We start from the raw sequence: 24,384 nt of genomic DNA, 5'->3' as shown, positions 1-24,384 counted from the left end.
GGCTGACGATAACGCGCGGCCCATAAATTGTCGAGATAGACGAGCCTATATATACTCGTAATAAATAAACATCGTATTATTCGGTAACTGCGTGCATGTACATACACATATGATAAGTTCCATTATTATCGTGACGTTATCGGAACGAAAATAGAAAGAAAAACGACCGAAACAAATACTCGACGAACGCGTAAACGCTACCGCGCACGTACACCTGATTCGGGTAGGTAATAGGTATATATCCGTATAGGTCTATATGTTGTTGTTAATATTATTATTATTATTATTGTACGTTGTTCGGACGTTAACCGGCAAAAACTTTCGACCGGCGCCTTTTGCCGAAAACTTTCCACCGAAACGTGTTGGTACGCGCTGATGCTCGAGAATCTGCGGCGTGCGGCCGTTAATAACAATTTACCGAGGTATAATAATAATATTATTTTTGTGTTCCGTCGTTATCGCGCGCTCGCCGACTTTGGTAACAGTTGAGGACAAAAAACCAAGTGTAATAATTTCGTAACCGCAGCAAATTGTTGAACACTATGTCTTAAATATTAATAACATATTCGTTGATATGACCCAAATTCTGATGGCAGGGTGATATTTCACAAAAGTATGTCAGTACCTAATTATATAATAATTATGATACAAAAGATACAGTTTTATTCTTATGGTTGTTCATATAATTTAATATTCATTATTTATTTAGGCATCTCGTTGGTAATAATTAAACTGAGTACATTCAAAAAGAAACACACGTAATTAAGTACAGTACAGCAAAAATGTTATCAATACGAACAAAATCTTGCATTGTGGCAAATATTATTATATATAGGTTAGGTCAGGTATATACAGCGATATAAAAGTAGTAAGTTATAGCTCGTAATATCACTATTCATAATAATACTATAATGTAGGAATACATGAAGTACTTATCGGAATTGGCGAACGTAAGTACATAATATAATATATATATATATATTGTATAGATATGAGACCGTTTTTCTTCCCTTCGCGACACTCGACGGACAGAACGACGACGATAATATTATTTTGATATATATATATATTATAAGTATAGTATTTGATACATTATACTTTCAGTCGCACTCTCAACCAGCTTACCTTTCTCTCGGCTAACAATATAATTTATATAGCTTAACAAATATTGTACACTGGTTTTATACATATCCATGTATAACGTATACACGCTCTTTTAGTGCACGGTCAGCGACTGCAACTATCGACGTGAGTGGCTCTCTTCGAGATATCAGCGATTTTTTTCTTTTCTTTAAATTATGTTGTCCTAACGACGCTCTCGACTGCGGGTTCAAAAAGTGCGTTGATAATAAATTGTGTACGTGCAATAAAAAAATTTTTTTTTGGATTCATTGTGTTGGGTAAATGTACAGAATAAACTGCGATTGATAAAAAATAAACAAAAACGCGTTTTATAAGTCTATGGATTATTTGTACACTTGAACTGTTAATTTACGTTCTCGTGTTTCACGGTTAAATTGGGTTAGTGAGATAAAAAAAAAAAAATGTAGAAACTCTAATTTTATAACATTTGCCTTGCAGGAACTTCAAACAAGACAAAATAGTATTAGCTATATGTTATACTTTCATTACTATACCGACCATTGTTTTTGTTGTATGCAACACCATTCGTCGTTCTAAGAGTTAAATTGAATTAAATTACACAGGAAAGCGAAATCATCATACTAATTAGCTGCCTTATAATTTTCCTTATCACTAATACTAATAGATTAAAACGCCCACAATACCATTGTTAATTTCCTTAGATTATATACCCGGATCTAAGTAAGTTAATTAATGTTTTGATATAATGATAATAGAAAATAATAAGATAGAGTAAAACTATTTAAGAGTAGTATATTATGAATTTTATTCAATTTATATTGTACTACAGTTTTATTTTCAAGTATTAAGCGTGGTTTCTACTATACTATGTCGTGTAGGGTTGAGTTTAATATATTATTCAACTCGTACGTAATGTGTTACCGGAATTTTTTTTACCTACATATTAAATATACAGAACACATCATGACACGACACGACACGACACGACACGACACGGAACGGTGCAGTAGAAAGCCGACTTTATTATTGTGTCGTGTTCACTATATCACGTTTGGTATTCGGTTATCTAATTTGATTTTAGGTTATGAACAAACGTCGGTTCTTCGTAGAACGCTATTTTTTGTCTCGGAGTGCTACGAGTATATTATACAGTCCGAAAAATGAAAAAGCAGGTACTGGGATTCTGATTTTCGTGTACGTGAACCTGGTAGGTTCAGAGCAGTCCGCTGTAGCTGGGTCTGTAATATAATGGTTTCGCTCATAAATAAAAAATACGTTTATAAAATTTAATGCGTATCGTTTATAATTCATAACACGAGTAGTTATAATATGTAACGTTCACGCACATATTATACTATATGTTTTGGCGTGTATGTTATATATACGAAAAAAATACGCGCGAGAGAGAACAATTATTATATAATATATAAGAGCCGACGCAGACACGTCTTCCTTCTGCCAGCTCTGCCGCAGCATTAACCCTTATTGTTATCGATCGTAAACGTCTCCGCGGCGAGGTGTACGCACACGCAAAAATACACACACAAAAACACACAATCACACGCACGCACGGACAAAAATACACGCATAAAAATCCACACGCACGCGTATAACCACAGGTATAAACCGTCTTCAAACGTGTGCACAATAATTGAATATTTCTAAATACACACACACACACACACACACATCATATTTTTAATAATGTAGATAAAACGTGCATAGCATCTGCAGCGGACTGCATTGGAAAGAGCGATTTTATTTTTTTATCATTTTACAAACGCCGCTAAGACCACGCGATCGATGAACAATAATGTGCATAAACATATGCGCACCGGCATCGGGTGTACAATAGGTGCCTTAGGCGGGCGTACGTGTCGTGCCGATTTCGCAGGGACTGCCGCCGTTGGCGACGACGAATGATCGCCGCGCAGCGTCCATCTCGGTCGGCGCAAAAACTTTTAGGCCTGGGCCGCTACATACGAACATGTGTCACCTAATCTCTGCTGCGCCGTACTGCACTCGGTTAAACCATACAATGCGCCGTGCGTCACACATAATATTCTATATACAATGCACGTGTAATATATGAGATGAGGGACAGAGATTGAGAGAGACGAAAACAGAGAGGAGAACGAGTGTAATAACATGCCACCAGACTGTACTGCTCGGCGGTTAGTTTTTGACGACAAATTGCTTTTTTCTTATTTTTGCTTTTCTTTTCTTTTTTTTTGACAAACGCGCGTTCTATCGGTTCAGCGAATTTGACGTCAAACACGTATTTGCCGTTCCCCGTGTTTATACATAATATGTATATATAATAATAGCGAGTTTCGACGCGTTATCGGATAATATATTTTTTTTAAACATTATATAAAAAGCGTATACTAATATTATGGTGAGTATATTTATTTGTTTATTTTTTATATCATTGGAGTAAACATTTAATAACGATTCGTCGTGAACCGAACGTATAGTTGGCGGCGAAAACCAAACAAATACACACGATTTGTGAATATCACGCAACCGTAATACTTGCGGCATGGTTCTGATAGTGTGTTTTTGACGGTGCGAATTATTCATATCATATCGATTTCAAAAACATAAACAAAAATAACAATAATCGTTCATACAATGATTGAGAAATAGTTTATTTGGGTTTTCGCCGGTAGACGAAATCGACAAAATATAAAAAAACGTTCTACACAAATATGTATCAAAATTGCCTATAGAACACGCCGGCTAATATATATATAAAATATAATAATAGATATTAATATTGTTAAAAAAATATGCAGAATAGCTACAACCTGTATTTTGGGAGGGAGGGTTTAAGGATAGAACCTCCTGCTCCCCAGATATTTATTCTGAGTACGGTCTTGGTTTTACAGCTATCGTATTCAAAAAGAAAACTTATAACACCATAATTATTCGCATTGAAAACCAATGATAGTACTGTAGGTAGTATTTTTTTTGACGTGGTGATATTTATTTTCTTGGGAAAAAATTGGAAATTATTTAAAAGATAACATTTTTTATGAACTTAAAACCATATCAATTAAAAATTATTTACTATTCATTTTACCCTCATAGTGGACGATATGTATTTTATTGATAGTGGTAAACGCGACGTCGATTCTCTGCCAGACCGCTGAATCCATAACGCCACCTACCCCGCTTCCTCTGTGGTTTTATATGTATGCAAAAAACACAGGCGTGTAAAATATTATAATAGCATTTTTACACGATAAATAATATATTATTTGGACGAGTGAACCGATGTACGTTATTACTCTCATGGCGGTGTGTCGAACGCCATCAATTTATTATTATTATAATACGCGTATTATATCCTATCGACATTTTTGCAAAGCAGAATAATATTATTTTCCCTTCAAAGAGTTTCGTTTTTTTAGAATCAGATAACTAACATTTGTCGACACGTCAACATTTTCTTTCGACCTCCGATGGTTTGTTTACGGTATATAGTATAAATATAAGACGCGTTGATTTTATGAATTAAATATAGTAAACAAAAATAGTGATTATAAACCAGGAAGTATATTTTTATAATACGTATAGGTAGTTTATAGAACAAGTGAGTATTATCAATAAGTGCCAGCCAAATAGAAAATATGTAGCAGAAAATCACAATCGAGTTACAAGTAGACGGCGTAGCAAAGCAATAGATAAATTGTATATTGGAGTGAGAAGAAAAATACGACCACGAGGGAAAAAAAAATTGAAAATGCATTATATTATATCGGCGAACTAATCTTAAAATAATGTTTGAAAATCATAAAATACTTACAGCGAAACTTTTTATTGAAGTTTTTGTTTAAAGTTTTGTTTAGTTTTTGTACTCAATGCCTTAATCTGCCAAGAACACAGTCAAACAATTTCGTACTAAAAAATACGAGGATGCCAATGTTTTCAAACTGTGTGCTACCTACCATGCTTCAAATAACATCAATGAAAATAATTAAAAGAAAATATTACTTTGATTTTTATATTTCTAAGATACTTTAGCTCATTCATATAGGTACGCGAGCACAAGATATACATATTGGTGATGATCGCCTTACATTCACCATTGCTTACGCGAGTTTGATATATTTTAAAAAACTACAGCGTACGCCACGATTTGTATATGCATAAAAAATACATATACCTACATAACGTACGTACAAGTATATTATTATAATTTGATTTTTAATATTTCTTTTGGTTTGGATTGATACACAGAATCGTTCGAAACAATAGTCATACGCTGTCAATAGATACTCGAGATGTGTCTGTAAAATAATTACAAATAGTTACAATAGGCGCAATAGGTTTATTCATTTACAACAAATATTAATGCGTAGACCATAATTATAAAATATAGTTATAAAATGCAAATAAAATATGTAACATAAAGACCAGCCATTTATACCTACAGCTACAATTATGTCTAAATATTTAAACGTCACAACGCATGTCGAAGAAAGTTAAGCATATTTATGTGTGTGTATGTATACTTATCATGAGTAGTTTCTTTATAGGTGATTTACGGTTAGACATTGTGGTGGCGGCGACAATATGGATTTATTAATTTCTCGCGCGCGCGTTTCCATTACATTAACTTAACGTTTAAACACAATAGTATAATATATACACTATACAGTCTCTCACCCTCTACACCGCCCTCATTTTCGTCCCTTTCTACTGCACCATCGAATCCTTGGTGGCTTTTTGAATTATTATTATTGTAATTTAATTATTATTTTATCGCATCGATATTATATATGTATAAGTATACCTTATGTATATAAATACTCACGCCTGCGCGTATTCCGGCAGCCTACAAATTAATCGCCTGAGACAATTATAAATGATCACTGTGAGAACAATTGAAATTTATTATTTCGTGTTTTTAAACGTTACGGACACGTCTTTTATATCAATCATTCGCGATTAAAAGCGAAAAAATAAAAAAACCTTTAAGATACAATATCCGAACAGCTGCGTATAAATTACTCATGACATCAGCTGGTGATTTGTGAAATTTATTCCTAAAGGCTAAAAATAATTATCTTAATTTGTTAAATTCATTAATAATTGTGAAATATTATACAAAATAACACTATGAAGGTAAAAAATAAATATATATTTAAAAAGTACTTGTACTTGCATATATTATTGATAATCATTATAAATAATGGGAATAAAATAAAATTTATATTTCATAAAAATATTTTACCATGTGAGTTATTATTCATGTATGATTAGTTTAAAGGAAATATTTCCAGTCAGTTGGATTATCTATTATAGTTAAAAGCATTTGACTGGAATGAGTTATCGTTTTTCTATTATTTTAACGAAAGTTTTTTTTACCTTTAAATCGACACGACTGAAAAGCCATTATAATTTTCATTTAAGAAAACATAACTAAAAGAAAATATGACAAAAACAAACAAAAGAATAAGAAAAACATTTTAGATTATGAAATCTAGTGCTGTTTGAATTGAATATCGCTTCACATACTATGATAGCCGATTTGGCGGTTATTGTTATATACAAATAGCTTTTGTTTAAAAATTTACAAAATGGTAGAAAATAACGGGAAACTTTAATAAAGCATAGTCTAGTGTTTAAGAGACTTTCGGGATAACAAAAACAGTTATTTAGGAAAGTTTTAGCTTTGTGCTTAAAAAGTTGTTAGCTTTTTTTATATTACTAATACGAATTATAAGCTAACAACTGTCACTATATACGAGCATAACGCACGCATAGAAATAAGAATAATGAAGTTCTCAAGTTTTAATGTTTTTAATAATAATTTCCGTCGTATAAACCGTGTTATATCTCAAAACATCCGTCATGTATGTTCCTATAATATGACATCCTCACTATCATTATTATTGTTATTATAAATATTATCCTATTATACTCGACTTACGAAGATACAATAAAGAAAACCATTGTCAACTTAATCGCAAGATTATCTGCACATCAATCATTCTGTCTATAGACATTGATTTAAGAGCATCTGGACATGGTAGTCAATCTTAAAGGTGAAACTATATATGACAAGGACTTTATTCGCACGTTTTCGTGTTGATAGTTTTTACGCTTATAGACACGTACAAATTCAATTTGCTGTATTGAAAATAAATCTTTAAATCTATAACAAGTATGTATCAACCTACAGATTCTTTTTTAAGAAAATAATTATTGATATCAAAATATTATTTATTATATCAAATTTCATATATATATATATATATATATATATATATATTATTTCATCTTTACATTGTTATTAAATGCAAATTATTATTTTATAAAGTTTTTATAAAACTAAAATAATCTTATGAAATTTAAACACCATAAATATACTAAACGCAAAACAAAGTCTTATGACAGTAATTGGTTGAAGATAAATTATGGGAAACATTTCAGTTATTTTATTTATTAATTAATATTTATTGATCAAGATTAAGTGAATTTAAACAAAACTTTAAAACACAAATTAATAAAGTATCTAATTTTAAGGATATTTAAAAATAATAAATATAATTATTGAAGTTTAATCTTATGTAAATAAATATTAAAACCATTATATTTGAATAAAAAATAATTAATGATGAATGTGAGGTTACTAATTATCTTCGGAATGTATTAGCAATTATTTTAACTGTAAACACGTAATTTTTGGAACTTTTCAATATTTTTCAGAAACTATTGAAGAATAATCAAACAACCAATGTTTTTATGTCAAGTTTACTTAAATAATAATAATGATAATAATGAAAAATAAAACAACCTTAAGTATTCGATATATTATTGGTTTTTAGAATTTTTTTCCGTTTTAAGGATATTTATATATTATGTTATATATTTTACCATAAATATAAATACAACTATAGAATTAAATTAGAGATGAAAGTTTGTTTTATATTTAGCTCTTTCATTAATTTTATAATAAAACAATATAATTTTAAATTAAAATAAGTGAAAATATCTAATGCATTTATCTAAAAAGTTGAAAATGCTTATATTGGTGTTTCAATGATATGGGTATTTTTTATTTTTCTGAATATTTTTTGAACAGTAAAAAACGAAGAACAGATTGAACACTGATTGCACTTTAGATGGGTTAATTTCAGAAAATTGTGAAGAATTGTGAAAAGAACTGTGAAGAAATGTAATCAAGCACCCGTTTAAAGCTCCAATGAGAATGGTATTCCAAATACAATGATATATATCATTCCTTTCAAATTTAATGATACCACTCCAACGAGCCACCCAATTCCTGTATATCACATTTCCTCATTATAGCTTTAATAATATCGTATCTTTCAAATTGGGCAGTTAACGTAGCCATTTAGAAATTGATATAGATAATAAAGCATTATAAATTAATCAATGCAAATTTAATATTTATTATCACAAATAAATATTATAATTTAAAATTTTTAAATATGTATTAGTGGGTTATTAGTTAAACCTGAACTATATACTATTATTTTTTTCATATCTTGTTAACATTTTAAAATAAAAAAAATGCAGCGCATGGTTTTATGGACAGCTGTTAGAATGGATTAAAAAAATGATGATTCTTTGGTTTCAAAAAATGATTTAATCGTAATTCGTTTTATACACGATATTAATGTTATGTATTTGGGGGAGGGGGAACGAGCGATTACCAGTTTTTTTTGATTTGATGGTTTTGTAATTATTGTCACGTGAAAAGTATAATCTGTATTTAATTTCTAATATAATATTAAGCAAAACTTCTAAACATTTCTACTGACCTAAAAAGCACACGCACCAAATTTATTATAAAACCAATACTATCGCCTCTCCACATCTACAGCTCGAAATTTGTACATTTCAATAACTCCTTGTGTAACCATACGTTTTGTATTTATAATTAAATATTACCAGTAGAGATTTCAATCGAAATGTTTCAACTAGAAATTATTTTAGATATTAAATTAAATTCTCTTAGACAAGGTGTGCATAATATTATTACATTTTCGATTGCTGTTTTTCAATCGACTAACTGTTTAATTAGTCAAACGAAACAACAGGCGTTTTATAAATAGACTTAAAACAATATCGTAATATGTTATGCACAACAATCTCGTACACTCGGCGGAGGACGGCGTGTAAAATAATTAATAATAATAAAAAAAAACACACACACACACACAAAGGTACGTTGATTTCGACACGAGTGAAATTAGTTTTGCATACATACGGCGCCGTGTTACATGGTATTTTGATCATGGTGGCGTGAAGCCAACAATGACTGTACAATGTATATATTATACCGAGCATTGTTGTTTAAATATATATTATTTTGACACACCCGTTGACAATTTTTTACCTACCCTACTTGCGACCGTAATTGTTAATCTGATTGAGCTACGTAACCCGTTTAATCCCGTATACCTAGACGTTGCTTATATATTTGTATATTATATGATAATATATGATATTATATTGAGTTACCGCGTACGTGTTTATTTTGCCACGGGGAATCGTTAAAAGGTGCTCGAAACGTTTGCAACAAACGCGCATGAACTAATTTCGAAAGACAATATGTTGAATATGATTATGTGGCCGGCCAAAAATTAAATTACGTTTTGAATATTAATTTGTTTGTGTTGTATATTTTGTACACAAATGCACACGCGAAAGAGAGTAAAAATATAAATAATAACGATCGCAAAAAATGTACAATAAAAATAAATGCGCACGAAATTCGGTTGCGGATTAAAAATGCATCAACAGCCTTCTAGATATTCTACCGAAATCAATTAATATTAATGGTTTTACCGTGATCCGGAGTGAATGCGTTTTACACTGCACCGCACTTTCGCGTCTCGCTCAGACACCGGCGCGACGCGTATACATATTAATCATACTAATAATATAATGCTTTCATATATACGTGACCCGGTTTCTTGTTTCGATTTATATACATTGTCCAAATTATAATTGCATCAGGGTAAATATTTATTGCGCGCCGACGGCCGAAATTCGATTGATCGAGGCACGTCCCGCACGTGTTGGTAACGTGCCGCGCTAATTCGACGACAGGGGCACGGTGCCCGACCGATGCCGACCTCTCCCTGATCCATTTCGGTATCTATAACGATAATATTAATTTAATGGTCGATTATATCTATAATAACAATAATTATAATAACCTCGGTTAAAGGTGTCACGGCACCAGGGTTAATGTAAGCGGCCATAAAAACTTGGCAATATGATCCTGTGGGTGGGTTGTAATCATTTAGTATAGGAGAACACGTCATACGACATTTGTCGCACACGAGATCTAAGAGTTATTATTCTCTCTATTTAATATTGATTTTTTTAGATGAATAAGAACTATATTACATTTATCGAACTTCAGTTAAATCAGTGTTAATTACTCTAGGTGAAAATGTTGAAATAACTAATATAATCCATTTTTAATAATCTAAATTAATTTTTTATCGTTAATATCAAGTAACCCATCAACTAAATCATCTTTTAAACTGATTATATTTTGTTAGATAATAAAATGAAAATTATATAATAATTCAAATTTTAAATATTTACATAAATTAGATAAGTATTTCCGATTAATTGTATTCATAAAATATTTTAAAATAATAATAATTGGAAAAAAAGTTATTTACGGCAAATATAGATTAGGCATCCTTGATATTATAGATTATAGTGTTGTAATAGTAATAAAATGATGTATATGAAATGTCGGTTCACTGGGTTTAATATATTATTTATACATTAATTTCTTTAAGAGAAGTTTCATAGTAAGTAGTTTTTTTCATTTTTTAAAAATTAATTTTATAAAGATAATGTATCAAATTTAAATAAATTAAAACTTAGTTATAAAATATGCTTTAAATAAAGTTTATAATAATATTAAGTTATTTATGTTATACTTTATTGGTTTAGAGACATTAATTTTAATAATATTATATCATGATGGCATTTATAAAATAAACTGAAAATCTGAACTAATATTTTACATAAATGTACTATTTTAATAAACAATAATAAAATATTTCTTTACTATTTCAATAAATCTGTGAGAAAAAAAAAGTTGTGATTTTATAGATTAATTATAGTAATAACAAACAAATAATTTACTTGAAAAATGAATAAAATGATACATTTTTTAAAGATACAAAAATCAACAGTTATTAAGTAATTTTATTAGTTTATTTGTAATAATAAACATTTATATTAAATTAGTATAAAATGTTTAAGCTTTATTTAATTTTGTGCTTAAGGGGGCCGCAGTCGATGAAAAAAAAGTATTTTTAAAACTGATTTTAATTTATTAATAATTTTACTAGGTTATTGTAGAGGTGATTTTTAAAATTCCAAATATGAAAGTGTAATATGAATAATACAAATAAAAAAATATCATATTTTTATTGATCGATAACATATCTGAAAAAATAGATATTCAAAGTTATCAAACCAAATTCTTTCAGTTTTGTCTGGCTTTTTAGTCTAAAAGTCATTTTCTTTATATTGAAAAAGGTTTATCATAATTTAATATTATCTTCAATGCCTGTACATACGTAAATTAATTGACACTAAATATAAATATAAAATATGTTAACTTTGTTTTTGTTATATATTATTTATATGTTATGAATATTAAATTTTATATTAAGTTAGGTATTTGACAAGAAGTTCCTATTTTATTCTTATTGTTTTTAAATTATAGAACATATTATACTACCTATCGACAACTAACATTATTATATGTACTAAATATTTCACTTTTATAATTTAGCAATTTACAATATATACGTCAAGATTCAATGTCCTTTTAAATAAAGTATGAACTATATTATATCTACAGTATAATGATTTAATTTTAATATTCATCAAAATAAAATATGTACATTTCGAAAATATCACAATATTATCATTATTTATGTATTACAGTGATTATATTACATTGTTTGCAAATATAAAACTAGTGAAGTCAATTTGAAAATCGTTTTAAATTTTAAATAAGAGTATACAATAAATAAATAAACATATTTTAAACTTACCTCGATAATCGGAGTAGGCGGAGGTCCAATATCCTGGTTTATCTCTTCGGGCTTTTTTTCCTTGAGAGCTTTTACGATTTTCCATTTACTACCAGTCTCTTCTTTATCTACTAAATCGTTTTTATCAAATTTAAACCTGGGCAATGATGGTGTACCGGGGCTTTCATCCTCTTCAACAACCATTTGTTCGTCGGCCGTTTCCGTTTCCGGTTCAAGTTCCTGTTCCGGCCCTAGGTCTAGGTCTTGACCTGGAAGATCCCTTTTAATGCCACCTGGAGTATCCGGTACTTTCATTAACTTAAACCTTATAGGTCCATCATCTTGTGGTAATTCTTCTTCAATGACTGTATCTAAGGATTGCTCTTGTTCGAAAGCGTCTTCATTGAACGATTCGTCTACTGATTGTTTTCTTATATCTTCAATGGCTTTAGACATTTTTTCTTTAAAATCGACTTTAGATACAAGTATGGATGATTCACTTCGAGCACTGGGTGGTGGTAACATAGGTGGCCCAAATACCCGTTCAAAATGAGTTTTTTTCTCTAGTTCTTCTAATTGTTTTAGTTCATAACAGTACCATTCATCGTCACTATCGATGCTTTCTTCAGTACTTTGTCGCCTCGATGAAATTCTAGACGTACTTCTCCACGAATGATTGCTTCTGCTATCATCTTCAGTGTCTGCGGATCCTTTTCCAGCCCACGGTACCTCTAAACTTGCTTGTCTAGATGACATTTTGAAATTTCTTATATTATTTGTTGGCTGTATAAACTCTTCGTGATGTTTAACGGACTGTTCTTCTAATGATTTGTTACGTTTTTCTAATGAAGTTACTGATGATTCACCTTCTGTCACTCCATTCGAAAGCTTACAATGTTCTCTATATTTACTCAACTTTCTGGATACGGCAAATTCTTTAGTCGGGCCATTGAACATTTCAGCTGGTAACTGAATTTCATTAATTTGTTCTTGCACCTCTTCTTCCTGCTGTTCTGTGGTAATGTTGGCGGGCTCAGGTGGTTGCAAGGGTGGTGGTTCTGGAGGTGTTGGCCTATCTCCAGCTTTTAACTGAGTCCATTCATTTTCCGCAAATTCTGGATCTGCTATTGAATAGGAGCTCTGAAAAGGGGTAGGTTTAGTGGTTTTATGTAGCAGCCCAGACATGGTGGATACAATAGATTTTTTTTTCTTACGACTACCATGCCTTTGTGTATTCCAACTACGTGGTTTTGATGTGGTCGCAGTTTCACTGTGAACGGAAACCGCGTCGGGTTCCCTTTCCAAGCCACCAGGTAATGAATGAGATCGATGTCGTTGTGGCAAGTGCACGTCGGGAAACCAATTGCTCACTGAATTACTGACCGAGCTCATAGCTGATTTGATTATGTTACGTTTAGATTTTTTCGATTTTTCTTCCCGTCTTGAACCGTCATCTTCACAACGAATCTGAAAGTTAGGCGTCGTTACATACCTATACCGAGGTTGATTATTGTCTAGTCTGTTGTTTTCTCTACCATAATATGTATCGTTAATGGTGCTCGGATAATAAGTTAATGCATCTGTTATACCAGGATATGGTCTATCCGTTGGGTTTTTGTAATCTTTGTACGACATTACGTCCAACAGGTCCGGTACGTTGGAAATAGACGATTGTTGTGCGTTAGTAGTCTGGTACTTATATCCTTGACCTGCTGTCGAATACACCCCAGTTGATCTATCATAATAAGGATAATCGGTGTCAAATGCAGTGGTCACACATGTTACTACCGTTAATCCGGATGGACCAGCCACTGAAATCTGGTAAGATTGATCAAACACTCGCTTTCTTGGTGAACACGGTGATTTTTCATAACTAGACAACATTCCACCACTCATCGACGACAGACCAGAATCGGACTTATTGGCGGTGACTATAGCACCAGATCGTTGTTGGTGTAACGTTTCCAAGTCTTTGGAGGAATTATGATATTGGTGCATATTCAGGTCTTTAGTAGAATTATGAAACTGATGAATTGAATCAAGTTCTTTGGTGGAACTGTGAAATTGTCGCAGACTTAGTGACAGTGCGGATGACAGCGATCTAGGAAATACGGGATCCTCAGGTGCTGGAGGTGGTGGACTACCGGGTGGCGATTGTGATTGATATGAGTCGTTCATGTAAGTTGATTGTGACGTTGTATCCATAAATAATGTCGGTGACCTGTACCCAGGTTCTTCGCATTTCGGGATCGTGGGTAGCGATCGAATGGACGGAGACGTGTAAGGATACATACGATGTTGTAAATTTCCCACCGACGACGTGAGTGGCTTGTTAATTGGATAAAAATCGAGAGCAGCTGCCGCTCTTTCCGTCTCGTCGTTCCAACTATCTAATTGGGCTTCGGCGTACAGTTGTCGCATGTTTCTTTCCATTTGTTCTATATTTTCGAAAATCTCTTTGGCAGACTCGACGGAATCCATTTTTTCCTGGTCTTCATTTAATAACTGATCTTCGTACACTCTATAATCCGCGTCCCTCTGTTCCGACGGCTTTTTAGTACCGTTACTGCTACTACCTTCCGATTCCTCCCATATCATACTTAGCGCGGGGCGGTCACCAATTTCGGGTGGTCCCATGTATGTAGTCGAAGTTGATATCGGTTCTGCACATATTTCGACCATTTGCCCAATAACAGACTGTTGATTCTGAATAATAGTTTCAAGTTTTTCGATACGCTCCCACATTTTCACATACTCGTCTGACAATAAGTCCAACGCTCGCCACGCGTACATCACTTCGTTCTCCAACACGTTAACGCGGGGTGTCATTTTGTCGATGAACTCGTTTAGCGCAGCCTCTACAGCCTGTTGGTCGCCGTAGACTGTAGCAGTAGCAGTAGCATTTGTGGTTGTAGTGGATGCAGTGGTGATAGCGGTAGTGGTAGTGGTTGGTCTACCACCTCCGTTCCGATTTTGTTCCGGTTCCATATTGATTATGTAGCTAAAGTCGGCACATACTATCAGTCAGTCGTGAATAGTAGTCTGATTTTTGGTTTGTCAATACCATAAATATTTTGATAACTATTTTTATTGCTGAAATAATGAAAACGAAAACAAATTAATAAAAATATCAGGTACACGATAAATCTAGAACGTTCTTTACACGTGTAAAAATAATTTCACTATAGATAAATATGGCCATGTTATTGATGTAGAACATGTGATGTTTATATTTATTTAAGAGACGTAACTTTTTTTCATGTGGTTTATACACCCAACGCCAGTTATATCAAAAAAGTAGGTTTTAAAAGTTAATCTTTTAGAAAACTCTCTACAGAATAAATATTTAGGCGTAAATTGAGAACATCCAAAACTCTACGCACTTCCCATTCACCAAAAAATGACTTGGTTTTAAAAATAATCGAGCACGGCAGCATTTCGGGAGACGATAATGATAAATTACTGTCATAAGCTATCTCGATTCACCAAACTTGGGTTTTTTTTATTCTACCTCTCTTTCTTCTCTTTATACCATCGTATTTTACACAGCCATAAACATCGGATATATTGGCCAATGGCAAATCCAGTAAGATGGTCGATTTAACTCTAATAACGAAAATTTATATTTTTATACCGGTAAATAAACCGTAATATAATCAGGATCGAAATAAAAAAAAAAATGTATAAATATTATTAGCTTATGCAACAACAACACGTTTAGACCAAATATAATAATTTTGAATCACAGCGTATAAAGAACGTCCGAAGAATACAATATTTTGGAAGTGACTTACCTTTGACTCGAAGTTTCATCGTTTTGGCATCTGATTTCATCGACTATCAACGGTTCAGCAAAACGTATTTAAGTACCGAACGAGAGACTCTGATGATATCGTTTAAGAAGCGAATACGTAAAAAACGCACGTAGTCGTACTGTACTAACGTCAGGCTTTTTCCGATAGGGTGAAAACAAAAAGAGTACCGAAACACAATACGGGGAGCAGAAGTTTAGCATGCGTTTTGCGTTCTTCACCACTATTATGCATGACGAAAATCGATGTTGTGCAACAAGAGAGGTGTATTTGTTTTTACAATAGTTAGCATTGACAGTAAAATCAATTTTGTTGGGGCGTTGGTGGTTTGTAATATAATATTGTTTATATTTTTTTTGAAACGTATTCCTCCGCCGTGGAATTCAAACCCCGTATCTAGCAACAATGCACCGATATCCACTACTCGAATGCAGCAGATCTACTCTTTCAACAGCGGCGTGTCACCGTTCACGAGGAGACCTGCATTGTCTTCGTCGTCGCCGTCGACGTCGTCGTTGAGAGTCCAAAAGTTTAATTAACTTTTTTGATTTACCAGCGTCGGCGGTTGGTGTATGTTGCGAACGTCGTCGTCGTCGTCGTCCCCCCCGAACCATTACATAACGATTGTGCAGCGGTAATTACTGCACCGTCATAGGACGATATAATATTATTGTAGTAACGATGACGCGCGCGCGTTTAATATGTTGTCTGGTGCACGCAACGGCTAATTTCTGTTTGTTTTGTTCATCACGCGTGGAACATCGTGTTAACGATGATCTACTACGATATAAATGACGTATAACAACACACTGTGGTGTTCAACTGCGACGATAACAATTAAAATTAAACTAATTTTTTTTCTAACAAGATGCACATAGAAAAAACAAATAAATAAATGAATTAAAAAAAAACCGGCGGAAATTTAACAACGAGACTACGGTCTCTGTGTACCGCAGCTACTATATAAAATACGTAAATTAAATACACGTGTATGCATGTGTTATGACAGATGTATATATATATGTGTGTGTGTGTGTGTGTGTGTATATTTGTGTAATTATAATGATTTACAACGCGTATATAAAACGGGCAGGTGGTTGGCGGTCGCGCGCGTAACCAATATCATATAGTATCGCGACTCGGCAAAGGTGTTCGCGTCTCGGGCGGCAGCGTCGTCGTCGTCGTCGTCGTCGGCGGCGGCAAGCGGGCGAGCGAGCGCGCACATACACACGTCCGCTGGCGATCCGGCACTGGTGGCGCGCACGGCGTGGTCGGCGCAATATAATCGGGAGCGGTGGCAGTTTTTCCCGGTTTCGCGCGAGCAAAGCGCGCCCCGGCGGCGGCGGCGTTTGCGGCGGGGCGGCACGGTGATCGGCGGCGGGCGCGCGCGGCTCGAACGTACCTACCCCCGGACCCTTCGACCCCCGACTGGCCGCCCTCACGCGCCCCGGACGCCTACCGCCGCGCACACCGGCTTGTGTCTGCGGTGGGGGGTAGCTCGCCGTTGCGTCTGCGGGGACTCGCCCTGCGCACCCCTCGCCACCGCTATTGATTTGTCCAAAGACCTTCCGCGTGTTTGTCGACCGGCACGCCGACGGTTCAAGACCGGCCGAGTCGCCGTCGGAGTCCTCTTCAGTCGACGAATTTTTCGAGATAAAAAATAGAATTAGACGTATACGCTGCACCTGCCAACACCCATAGCTGATATATCGAACACACATTACGTCACCTTCACATGAGTTTGTTTTGAATTTTATGCCGGGGAGCCGGTCGGACGTGCTCGATTTTCCGTCGTCGAATTACTGTCACGCGTTAAACGGGTCTGTCCGTCGGAAATCATCTCTCTTTCTCTCCTCTCTCTTTCTATCTATCTCTTTTAAGAACGAAAAAATATGCCGGCATCGGATTTCAGCCGCTAACTATTACGAGTTAGAGAAGTCACGTTTTTTTTTTATTTATCTTGTCCCCCTTTTATGCTTTTATGTATTTCTACTTAATATGTATTCATACATACGATTTTTTTAAACTTATATAAAATATCGTTTCATTTTTACTATTTTTTTATTTTTATCACATTAAATGTATTTTTGATGGTAAATGATAATAATAATAACGTTGGTTTAACGACGATGGTATGTTTTGTTGTCGATTAATTTCTATAGCAGTGAAATAACTCCGTGTGACGACGGTTCTCTTTCTCTTGCCGGTTGTAATATAATCGCGTTATCCCTCTCTCCACCGCGATACAGTTAATTTAAAGGAATCCATTTAGATGAGAAGAATCGTCGTGTAAACAGCTTCAAAAGACAAATTTCCGAAGCAATTCGTATCGACTGCTTCTCTATCTCTCGCCCGGCTATATCGATTCCGGTCCGAACACTACCACCAAAAACCCATGTTGATAACGATTACTTGGTTTTAACTCGAAATTGTAAACACCGTACACGTCTGGTCACGGTCTTTTCTATACATAAATATAAACTATGTAGTGACTTTCAACAAGTTGGCACGAATATTATACTTGTTTAATGATCCAACCCTTAAAGGATCACGTTTGCACTTTGTATATGTAAGGCATCCCGTGTGCGTTCGATACCGATGCCCGGGTTGAGGCAAAAAAAATAAACTACCCTCTATGACATATTAGCGTGTGCTTGATATACTATATACATATATAATATGTATGTATATTTTATCTACACAACGGCGATGTATAATATGTGTACATGGATTTAGGATGACGGATACCACTATAAAGTCTCCAAAATAAATTATGGAAACATTTCCATTCATATTTTGAATCAATTTATTTTATTTTTTTTTCGGTCTCGTACATCGATAAAGCTGGGAATAACTAGTTGTAAAGTTGCAAACGAAAAATGGCGTACAATTCATTGTGGTCGAAAAAAACTGTGTTTATGTATATGCAGTATACACATTATACACTCAGCTACATTTTATTTCCATTGAATTCTATTCCTATCTACGATATGTATCAAGGAAATGAATTTTTATGTAAATATTGTGTCAGAGTAGTTTTTTATATACACGTAATGCGCGCACAATACGATAATAAGTCAGTTAGTTATTATTTTACTGGTAAAAACAATCCGAGTAATACATAACTGTATTTAAAAATAACCATATTTGAAAAATATTATTATTATTAAAAATAATTATTTGGTCGAAGCTATATAATTTAATATAATACGATTTCGCAAATGTGAAAACATAACGAAACGTATAAGTATAAATAATTTAAATGCATATACATTATACCCGGTTTCGCCCATCTCTACTAATTCTGAATTTTAAATTATTATACTAATTATTTGGAAAGTTCGTTTAGAACAAATTAAATATATTGATTTTTTCATAGAATTCTAAATTCATTAGATTTTATTTTTAGTATCGAATTTTATAATAATCATTAATTCATTATGATTTCAATGAGATTAGATTTAAATTAAGTACATTAGCCTTGTATATACAATCATATAAAACCCGAGTGATAAACCATTTTAAGTAAACTTTACGTTGACGGTCACTGAGTTAATATATCAAATAATATCAATTATAATTTAATATAAAATGAATCGTTGAAGTAAAATATTTCGTATTCATAATATGTATCTAAAATCTACATAAATGTTATGGTTTTTTAATTTCTTTAAGTCGAGTTTAAAGACCATTTTAGTTTGCACGCCACCGAATTTCGTTAAGGGAATTCGTTTACTAACGTTAAAACAGTATACGTGTCTACTTAATCATTTTGTTTATGTAGCATTTGGCCTGGATCGTTAATTCTGACGGCCATGATCATTGTTATTGATGATAAACGTACTGTGAAATATGTATCGTTTTATCATCATCGAACTGTAGAAAAAATGGCTTTCAAGTTTTATCGTAATAATTTATTGTTCTCAAAATAACAACACGATGCAAATACAAAATAATAAGCTACTAAAAACGTCACTTTTATTTTATATAAATGTTGGAATTCTGAATGAGTTTAGACATGGATGTTTTATTTGTGTTTTTTAATAAGTGTCATACATTGGAGTTTTGTTGTATTGTTACTGTGAATAGAGAGCATTCAACTAAATTATAATCACTCTGTGATGAATATAATTTAAAAAAATATTCGGGAAGCAAATACTGTTGTTAATATTGTTATTGTTTACTTTTATGACGAACTAAAGCTAGCTATTTTTAAATAAAAATTAATGAGAGAAAACATAATTTAAAATTTTTTGTGTACTTCATGAAAAAAATTGCAAATTAATAATAATTAATTTGATTTAATAATAAAAAATAATCCCATGTAAGCTGTATTTGTATTATGTTTATGTATTAACGAACCACATAACAATATTTTTTAATTGTATTAATATATCTATAGTATTACATTTTAAACGACAATTCAAAGCATAATTTATGAGTGGTTATTATATTTAAAATTGTTATAATTTAAAAGATTTTATATATTTTTTCTAATTCAGGTTGATAAGAAATTCGAATCATGTATGTAAGAACACATAACCCTTAGATTATTTTATTTTGTGTTTTTTTTAATTATATTCACTGAAAAAGGTGAGGGTGAGGGGGATGAAAAGTAGTAACCAATAAATAATAATTACTGAAGGAAAATAGTTATTTTTTCTCATTATTAATTTATTATTGCACTTCTGAAAAAAAAATTGTGCACAACATAAACCACCTATTTCCCATGTTGAAATGAGCATACTGCTTGCGTATAACCGGGGTTACGAGTAATTTCCTTTTCCCGCTGTTTTTCGCGCTGTTATAATATAAACTGTGTGTATACGGCACTAGGTTTTTTTTTATTATTCAATGTCCAAACATTATTCTCTTCTCTAGTGGTCCTTAATATAGAAACTGCGTGGTTTTTTATTATTATTATTTTTTTTTTTGAACAACCGTCGACTATCATTATACATATTTTTTTCCATTGCCCTTTTTTTGTTTTGTTTCAGAATATTACCCAGGCAATCGTGGGATCTACAATAAATTCTTGGTCGTACGAAATTATATACACTATGCACACACAACCATCTGCACAAAAGTACACCTAGTTTTCCATCCCGGTACACGGGGCGAAACCGCATTTTTAACTCCACTTTTAGAGAACTTCATACTCCACGACTGACATTAGTTTGAGCTGTTTACCACAATTTACATTCCTTCGTTTTCTCTACAGGCGGTGAGCCTTCAAAGAACGCCTTAATTAACTAATACTTTGACGGGTTTGTTTGTTTTTCGTGTCTATCACATAACAGAAATACATACTAGGTGGCCAGATTAACTAACGTCTGTTCTCTACAATAAAAAATATTATAAAAAAAAAAATAAAAAAATAAATAATAAAAACTAAATTAAGTAAAGTGTTTCCAAGTATATCCTATATCATACACAGCACCAGCAGCAGCAGTCTGCGCTGGACACAGCTGTACGCGGATATATATATATATAATATTATATGTAGCTGACAAAGGTAGAATACAATTACGTGTTGAATAATTTGCCGGGTGTGCATTGTTTTTGAATTCGTTAGGAATGCTACTCAAAAGTATTCTTATTTTGTTTTTTTTTTTTAATATATATGTATATAATATGCACAGTATTATTTTAAAAACTTTAGTAGCGGCGCATATTATATATATAAATTCGTACAACTGTAACTAATTTCGACGAATTAATTTGTTTCTTAAACGAGAATGTTTAAAAATACTTTTGTACCTATTCATCATATAAAATATGAACATAAAACGAATATTTTTGGTTTACAAATATTTTTTGGTTGTGTTTTCCTAATTATATGAAATATTATAACACAATTAAATATGTTTAATAAATTGTTTAGATATACAAAAAAAAAAAAATATTTAGAAAATTATAAATATTAGAGCAAACAGATTACATAATGTTGTTTTCAAATATCGAAGTTAAACTGTATTTATAGTTTATATTTTTTACACATTAAACACATATTTATACCAAATGTTTGATTTGATTTTTAAATGTAGTATTTATTGGGAGTTTTAATTATTAAAAAATATGTATACTAAAACTTTTTATTCGAATTTTTTTTCCAAATTGAGTCTTATAATTTGTATTTACTGAAACAGATAATTTTTCTAAACATATTAAGCGGATAATTGTAATTATATTTAAAATTATTAAATGCTATGATAAAAAGAATAGATATCGTCACAGGACGATTCTTTGATATTTTTAAATATTTTAAAATATAATATAGTTTTTGAGTATTTTTATAATTTTGAGAAGTAAAATTTTAATAAATTCATCATTAAAGGAAATCACTGTTATAAGCATACTTATTGTTCATTATCCTACTTTATAGTGATATGAAACTGAATCAAGACTTAGGATTTCCAGTCCGCATCATAACTTTTATTAGGTAAACACTCTGTTTTAAATTCAGAAATATAATAATATTACGATTTGAGATTGATAAAATATTTTAGAAATAATCTTAGCAATGTCGGTTAGTAAAAAAGTATACTTGTAGTTTATAGTATACATTGTATATTTAGTGAAACGATTATCATAGTTTAGCAAACAATAGTAATGCCCGTCAAAGACCGGTCGAATCGGTTAACCGTCCCCCCAAAAAAACTGTTCAGAAGCGATCAAAGTAATTAAGTCTAAAATGTAATTTACATAGTACTGGATTATTATGTTTTCGTACAGTATAGGTTTACTACTATTCTATTCACTCGACACTTGTATGAGACAACGGCGATGTGTTTATAAAACTGTTGTGTCGGGTTCGTTCATCCGCTCGTTACATTATAAACAATATAGTTCTAGACATATTATAATATACGAGTACGTGGATAATGTGCGTAGAGTATTTCGTATGGCCATTAAAGGTGCTCGCAGGCACAAGACACAGTGAATGTGACTACGTTTCATGTCTCGGAGATATATATATATAACTATAGTCACACCGATTATTATATTGTATTAATCTGGCAAAGACACAATGTTGTAATAACCTTGAATGTATTCACAAAGTAATGTACCAAGCATGTTCACTTACTTTCTGTATACTCGGGTTTAGCCTTATCTGAAATTTTTCTAATCTAAACTTGTTTCCCGAGGATTTGTTGCAGCCCAACGATTATTCAACTTGTGTACCTCTGATCAACAGACCAGTCTATATGCTATAACTATAGGGACTTAATCCGATGACAATGCTTTCGTTACACTCCATTTCAACAATTTCAATACTTAAATGACCTTAAAAATGATACAAGTGTACATAAACCTCCTGTAAGTATGAAATAAAAGCTGAGAGATCAAAGTAAATGAATTAAAATTGAAATTAATTCACAAATATCTTACGACCAGACAAAAAAATTGTTTTACAATCACGCTGAGTAATCTACTTCTTGATAGTGCACAAAAACTAAAATAACCTATATGGAAAATGACGACCTATTCTTAAATCCAAATATATTAACTAGAAAATTAAAACTATTATTTATAAAATTCTATTAAAGCCAGTACGGACCTACAGAATATAATTTTAAGGTTCAGCCAAATCCTTGAACATAAATAAAATCCGAATTTTCCAATCAAAATGTCTATCAAATTACTAAAGCACTCTTTTGTGTCTCGAATCACATTACACAAAGACCTCTCAATTCTAACTGCCCAAAATGTCGTTAAAACTTTCTACAAATGATTTCACTCCAACCTTCACAACCATAATTGAAGTCCTCTCATTTCCGAACTATCTACTCTTACCAATCCAAGTGGTACAAAAATATGACTTTATCTAAAATGATGTCATGATCTCGTAATTGACTGAATACACACACATTTCATGATGTAAATATCAATAACCACCTATTTAATATATTACTTTCACTCATTGTAAAAATTTTTATTTACAAATTATTGTTATAATTACATATAAAGGGAATATAAATTATTAAACAGTATACTTGTACTGATTGGTTATTCGAATATTCAATATTTTAACTATGATATATTGTAAATTTTATAAATAATAAACATATTATGCGTGTCTTATTAAAATAATATTATATTACGTCCAATTCACAGTTTCCATAAAACTAAAAATACCAAAACGAAATCAGTTTGAAGTTATCTAAAGTATTATATTCAGAAAGTAAGGTATATGACGTATAATATAAATAATAATAATAATATTTAAGAGTATATAACATATAATATGTGGTTTAGAAACATTAGCATTCGTTCTCTATAGCTAATAAATAGTGTAGACTACGGTTTTCGTATCATATAATATAGACACGCAGACAGACTAATGAAAACAAACGATCCCTCGAAATTATACAGATAATCCGGTAGCAGAGACTGTATGTTTATATATA

General features: G+C 32.2%; 1 protein-coding gene across 6 annotated transcripts in view; it reads right to left on the bottom strand.

Annotated features, from left to right (window-relative positions):
• Positions 1 to 24,384, bottom strand: part of LOC132920034 (protein unc-13 homolog B) — a 159,285-nt gene that overhangs the window by 27,877 nt on the left and 107,024 nt on the right. Inside the window, exons 1-2 of one of the 6 annotated variants that reach the window (XM_060982064.1) lie at positions 15,956 to 17,919; positions 12,183 to 15,254 (exon numbers count right to left, since the gene is read on the bottom strand). The exons of 4 other annotated variants lie outside the window; for them this stretch is intronic. In XM_060982064.1, coding sequence (XP_060838047.1) covers positions 12,183 to 15,149 — 2,967 coding nt within the window. In that variant the 5' untranslated portion in view covers positions 15,150 to 15,254; positions 15,956 to 17,919. Of the gene's footprint in view, positions 1 to 12,182; positions 15,255 to 15,955; positions 17,920 to 24,384 lie in introns of those variants that run through there. One more of the 6 variants, XM_060982063.1, reaches the window with a different exon arrangement.

Source organism: Rhopalosiphum padi, chromosome 2 (genome assembly GCF_020882245.1).
Source record: "Rhopalosiphum padi isolate XX-2018 chromosome 2, ASM2088224v1, whole genome shotgun sequence".
NCBI classification, from domain to species: Eukaryota; Metazoa; Arthropoda; class Insecta; order Hemiptera; family Aphididae; genus Rhopalosiphum; species Rhopalosiphum padi.
Note: the sequence above shows the minus strand (reverse complement) of the source record. Positions and strands in the feature narration are given on the sequence as shown.